The sequence below is a fragment of the Echeneis naucrates genome, chromosome 5 (assembly GCF_900963305.1).
Source record: "Echeneis naucrates chromosome 5, fEcheNa1.1, whole genome shotgun sequence".
In the NCBI taxonomy this organism is placed as follows: domain Eukaryota; kingdom Metazoa; phylum Chordata; class Actinopteri; order Carangiformes; family Echeneidae; genus Echeneis; species Echeneis naucrates.
Genome location: NC_042515.1, coordinates 8,314,502 through 8,320,953, shown reverse-complemented (window position 1 = coordinate 8,320,953; position 6,452 = coordinate 8,314,502). Strand labels below are relative to the sequence as shown.

At 47.0% G+C, this 6,452-nt stretch overlaps 1 protein-coding gene across 1 annotated transcript; it reads left to right on the top strand.

Annotated features, from left to right (window-relative positions):
- The first annotated feature begins 2,723 nt into the window (after positions 1-2,723).
- Positions 2,724-5,263, top strand: slc32a1 (solute carrier family 32 member 1). The gene is made up of 2 exons (XM_029503025.1): positions 2,724-3,116; positions 4,076-5,263. The coding sequence occupies exons 1-2, from the start codon at positions 2,724-2,726 to the stop codon at positions 5,261-5,263; spliced, it is 1,581 nt and encodes a 526-aa protein (XP_029358885.1).
- Positions 5,264-6,452: the final 1,189 nt, after the last annotated feature.

Here is a 6,452-nt window from a genome sequence, read left to right as displayed (position 1 = left end):
ACGCAAAACGAGTTATTGAGTGTCGGTATGATGGAAGGACAGCTCTAACATGTGTAGGTCCCCCCTGCATAAAAGAGCCGTTTACAACAACACAGGCCTTTACGGGGACTTTTAATCTCACGTGTTGTTCTTGTGCGCGTGCACGCCTGGGATTCGGCGCGCACACAGGTCACAGTAGACCCAAATCTTACAGAAAACAGTCTGAATAGCTCCAGATTTGTGACACGCAGATTGTTCTCCTGTATCTGGATGAGAGAGTGTGCAGCCTCCGTCCTCCCGCTGCAGACTGCATCAGACGGGCCGGGGCTCAGATCAGAGGAGGGCTGCAGCCCGCCGATAACAGCCTCTGTCATTAACGCTGCCATTCAGGGGGAGAATGCAGCCTCCCAGCATTAAAACATGCACACACTGACGGAAGCGAGTCAGGGTGAGCCATTTATTTGTCTTTCTTTTTTTTTTTTTTTTTATCATTCAAAGGCAGCGAGTCAAATCAGACCAAGATCTGGCAGATGCTTCAGGCCCGGCCCGGCTCGGCCTGCAGCCATCTGAACCTGTGTCAGGGGGCTTGTTTGTGCTGACTTAAACAGCAGATCAAATTTTGTTGGAATAACAATATTAAAAATAAATAAATAAATAAATAAAAGTAAAAGCCCGAGCGATTACGCAGAGAACAGACATCTCCTCTGTCTCTGCATGTAGGATGATTATTGGACTTTTAGAAAGTCCGGGTTTTAAAAATAAGTAATTTGAATATATAGAAGTTTTGTCAGTTTTTCCCCCTTTTAATCTGAGCCACAGATTAAACACTGATCAAAAATACCAGCAGTGTGATTCGGTGGTATTATTCTCATTGGATGATCCTCGTTAGGTGATCTGTGCCACCGAAGAAAGGCCTTTAGAAGTAAGCACCGCTTGTTTTCTGTTCAGCAGCAAAAGCCAACAGCCTGGGTGTGTTCAGCGGCAGACTGTGTGATTGTCCATGAGCTGGGCTCTGTATCAGGGTGGTGAACTGATGCTGGAGCCTGAGGAAACCCGGAACACACTGGACACAAACCCGACAAGACCTCAACAAACAGCGTACAGCACTTTAGGCCCCGCTTCCTAAAATCACCCCGAGACACAAAAATGTTTCACTGAAATTAAAACCTATCACTATTTTTTTTTTAACACCGAGTCAACAAGAACAGTAAAATGTGAAGGTGTTAGATTGTGGCTCAGTCGTTTTTTGTTTTTGTTTTTTTAAATTAAATAGGAATTCCTACCTACGATATGATTATATTGATATAGTCGATTTATTTGATTGGTCATTTAAAAATTTGTAACTATAGATATTTTTTCAAGAAAATAATTATCATGTTCTCGTTCCAAGAACAAATCGGTCTTGGAGTGATTTTCACACAAATTTTCTGTCAACATTTCTTTTCTTATTGGCTGACTTTTAATGGACAAATCTCTCGGCTCATAAAGGTTTTGTTTTGTTTTGGGTTTTTTTTGTACGGAAAGCCCGCCATGGTTGAGGCTGTCACATCATCATCACAGACACAGACACCGCATGAATGAATGAGTGAGTGAGTGAATGAACAAACGTCCTCAATGAAGACCTCAGCCTGAAGACAGAGCCGGAGGCATAAAAGTAGATCAAATTTTTCGTTAAAGATAAAAAAAAAAAACAGAATAATAAGCAACGTTGTGCAAAAGAAAAAAAAATAAAAGCCTATATTCGGATTCCAGCTCCAATTCTTACCATAATTTAGAAAAGAAAAGTGCACGATTTTTTCCTCATCACCAACAAACCCAACTCGTCTTTTTTCTAAATCCATGCAATCCAATACAATGTAATTTAGGTTACTACTCTGATGCTCCGAGTCCTCTTCTCTTTAAAAAGGAACGAAAATGGCACAAAATTGGATGAAAAGAAAATACAAATCCTAGCTTTGTTTGCTACATAATCTGGTCCAAAGAGTTTGGATATTAGGCGAATTCCTACCTCCTTTTATATGCGTAAAGTTATGAGAGAATCGAGGCCACCGGAATGTCATTGGATGTTGGGATGAGATGTTATAGATTAAGGGTTTGGAAAAGGGACGGTGGGGGTACAGCAAGCACCTCCCCTAGAAATGCAGCAAATCTCTCCCGTTTTCTCCCGGTGGGGCATTAGGAGGGCTGGAGACGTGCTTTGCATTGGCAGGCTGATGAGGACACGTGTCTCCTCCCTGCCTCCCCCCCCCCCAAACACCCCCCCGGCTCCACGGTACCGCATTGGCATCAGTAAAGGCACCTGAAAGCCGACGAACGACTCCTGGAAGCGCTGCCTGCCACTTTCTATCCCGAAAAGACAGCGATATTATCGGCCCCACGGAGACCTGTGGCTGCTCCTCCGCCGTGCGTAAAGCTTGTGCGCCTCAGAAAAGGTGCGCTGCCTGTCGAGCGTCAGAGCGCAGAGCCAAGATGCAGAAACGGAGCAGAGACGTCTGAAGGTGACATGAACCTGTGGATAACCAAGAGCAGCAGGCGCACACTGAACCAGAGGTGGAGATAGCAACTGAAAACCGTCGGTGTCTTCGAGCCAAAACAAACTCGCGCTTTTTTCCTCCTCGCGGTTTTGTCTGATGCAGAGGACCAAGAAGGACTTCGAATAGCCTCAAATTCCTGGTTGACTGAAGGAGAGAAGATTCAACCCTAATTACGCCGCAGACAGCTGAGAGTCGGGAGAGGAACCAAACATGGCGACGATAATGAGAGGCAAGCTTTCTAATAAACTGTCAAATGCAGCCACGACGGTGTCCCACAAATCCCAGGCCAAGGTGAGCGGCATGTTCGCCAGGATGGGCTTCCAGGCCGCCACCGACGAGGAGGCTCTGGGCTTCGCCGCCTGCGATGACCTGGACTACGACCACCGGCAGGGCATGCAGATGGACATTTTGTCGTCCGACGAGCTGGGGGGAGAGGGGAGCGGCGACGGAGGGGCGCTGGAGGGGGACAGCCACTACCAGAGGGACGGAACCGGCCCGCCGCTGTCCGCCTCAAAGGACGGAAGTCTGAACAACGAGCTGACCGAAGTCAGACCAAAGATCACCGCCTGGGAGGCGGGCTGGAACGTCACCAACGCCATTCAGGTAAAGACGCACTTCAGGAGCCCGGCTCAGACCGGCTGAACCACCCCAGGAGGGAAACCTGAGAAACACACACACGACAGAGTAACTTTGTCAGGTCATTTTTCATACTGATAGGCAAAAAAAAAAAATACACCTGGTTGATTATTCAGATTATTTGAGCCACTTTTGGTTATTCATAAGATATAAAATTAATATATCATATCAGCCCTGTTGACTGTCCAACTCTTTCCTGCTATTGTCAAATTTTCATTGGCTTTTATAGCAGCACTGCGGAGATTTTAGAGGAGCTGAGACATTACGATGCGCTGAAAAGGGGGAGGTAGTTGGAGCCATGCCCCCCCACAAGCCCCCTCCCTTCAACTCACACACATTCTTTGTCTGTGAAGTGATGCACAATGCACAACTGCTCAGCTTTATGGACAAATGGAAACATGTTGTGTCCTTTAGGCTTACAGATTTTTATTCATCTGGTTGGATCACTTTCTGGGAGGGCCACCTTTCGGCTCCTGCTTTTCTTGTATCTGAAGCAGAAGTGAATTTCTGCTTGAAACTGGAGATAAATGTGCAAACGTGCAACGAACCCGAAATATTTCAATAAATATAATTTAAACATGTGGGCCTCTTTGAACAGTCAGGGTGAGATCTGTTTGTGAAGGCTATGCGACAAAAAAGACGCGGCCCCGCGCTTTATCGTGACCACGGTCCTGGCAGTCAGCGTGACGTCACGGCGTGTCTCCGCCAGCTGGCGGTGACGTCAGAGGCGGGGGCGGATGCGCTCAGAGCGAAGTGGAAAACCCACAACGTGAAACCGGGAGTGACATCCATTGAAGAGTCAGGCCGACTGGAGCCACAGCACATAATACAGAAATGAGCCAGGCCCAAACGTTCAGACAAACATTCATCTGGCCACATTTAATGACGCTCACAATGTGTTTTCCCCTCTTCTGTCATGTTTACAGGGGATGTTTGTTCTTGGGTTGCCCTACGCCATCCTGCACGGAGGATACCTCGGACTCTTTCTCATTATTTTCGCCGCCGTAGTGTGCTGTTACACGGGCAAAATCCTCATTGCCTGCCTGTACGAGGAGGACGAAGACGGGCAGCTGGTCCGTGTGAGGGACTCCTATGTGGACATTGCCAACGCCTGCTGCGCGCCCAGATTCCCGTCTTTGGGTGGCCACGTCGTGAATGTAGCCCAGATCATAGAGCTGGTGATGACTTGCATCCTGTACGTGGTGGTCAGCGGTAATCTCATGTACAACAGCTTCCCCAACATGCCGATTTCCCAGAAGTCTTGGGCCATCATCGCCACCGCCGCCCTGCTGCCCTGCGCCTTCCTCAAGAACCTGAAAGCCGTCTCCAAGTTCAGCCTGCTGTGCACGCTGGCGCACTTCGTCATCAACATCCTGGTCATCGCCTACTGCCTCTCCAGAGCCAGGGACTGGGCCTGGGAGAAGGTCAAGTTTTACATCGACGTCAAGAAGTTCCCCATCTCCATTGGGATTATCGTGTTCAGCTACACCTCGCAGATCTTCCTGCCGTCTCTGGAGGGGAACATGCAGAAACCCAGCGAGTTCCACTGCATGATGAACTGGACTCACATCGCTGCCTGCATCCTCAAGGGCCTGTTCGCCCTGGTGGCCTACCTGACCTGGGCCGACGAAACCAAGGAGGTCATCACGGACAACCTGCCCCAGACTATCCGGACTGTCGTCAATCTGTTCCTGGTGGCCAAAGCTTTGCTGTCCTACCCGCTGCCGTTTTTCGCCGCCGTCGAGGTTTTGGAGAAAACCTTTTTCCAGGACGGGGGACGCGCGTACTTTCCAGATTGCTACGGAGGCGACGGACGCCTAAAATCCTGGGGACTCACACTCCGGTGCGTCCTTGTTGTGTTCACCCTGCTCATGGCCATCTACGTGCCACACTTCGCCCTCCTCATGGGCCTCACCGGCAGCCTGACGGGCGCAGGCCTCTGCTTCCTGCTCCCCAGCCTCTTCCACCTCAAGCTCTTATGGAGAAAGCTGCTATGGCACCAGGTTTTCTTCGATGTTGCCATCTTTGTAATAGGAGGTATATGCAGCGTATCTGGTTTCATCCACTCCATGGAGGGGCTCATAGAGGCTTTCAAATATAACATAGAAGAATAAGATGCAAGCCGTGAGTGGAGTTAGATGTTAACTGCAAATCCCTCATTTAGTGAAAAAAAAAAAGATAAATAAACGAAACACACGACTTCTCCCGCAGACGCAGCCCTCCCTCTGTCCCTTCCCCTCCCTCTGCTTAATCCATGCGTAAAAACGCGCACTGAACACACGCAAACATTTTTGCGCTCATACAGTCTTGTATCAATTGCGAGCAGACACACACAGTGAGAGAGAGAGAGAGAGTGAGAGAGACGGCGGTACTGAGGGAATCTAATGTAATGCATCAACAACACACTATATGGACAATACATGTTGTATAAATATGCGAACAGAACTACATATACATATTTTCCACTGGAGTGAACGTTTACAATATTGACCTTAAACTAAATTGCAAAAAAGGCAGTTCTTCTTCGTCTCTCTTGTGGTGCCTCCCCACATGAGACTTCACTAATGTATCGCTGGAGATTGTGATGGACGGATTATTAGATTTACCTACGAGTAAAGACAGGCTGATTAAAAAAAGACATCAAAGAAAAGAAAACGCCGATTTCTTCGGGGTCAATATACTGATTAATGGGCAGTGAATCCGGAAAACACACACACACACAAGCGGCACAAAGGCAATGACCAGCAGTAGAAATACGTGGATGACTATAGACATATTTCCAAAAATAGCAGAGTTTCGTCAATAAATGAGAAAACTGGACCTTTCCCGAGCAGTTTGAAACACTGGAAATGCAAAAATGTCACATATTACACAGCAGCTATACAAACTATGCATTGAATGTATGATATTTCAGACACGCAAGACACAATGAAACTGGGAAGTGGAAATTTTCTTCGATTCTTCTGCGTGAAACACCGCCTCAAAATATTTGTCACGAGGCGGCAAAATAATGATAATTAAAAATAAAAGTAATTTAATGTGGCTTAACATTCAAACCCATCTATACAAATTCCAGCTATAGATGGGGACCCCAAATTGAAATCTCGCGCACTCAGTTTTAGCACAATGATTTTCATCACGTTTAGAAATATATGACCTGTTCTGAAATTTATTTTAAAACTTCTATCTCTGAAAAATTCAGTGTCTGAAAATCTATTTCAAAAAAGAGAGATCATCAAAAAGGAAAATGTGCATAGACATTTTTCATTCTGTGCAATCCAATGGGTCGTGTGGAAATGTTAT

Bases quoted from the DNA above. Each gene is read 5' to 3' on its own strand.
- slc32a1 (XM_029503025.1), top strand. From the start codon at position 2,724: ATGGCGACGATAATGAGAGGCAAGCTTTCTAATAAACTGTCAAATGCA. The intron at 3,117-4,075 runs GTAAAGACGCAC...TCATGTTTACAG, and splicing joins ACGTCACCAACGCCATTCAG to GGGATGTTTGTTCTTGGGTT.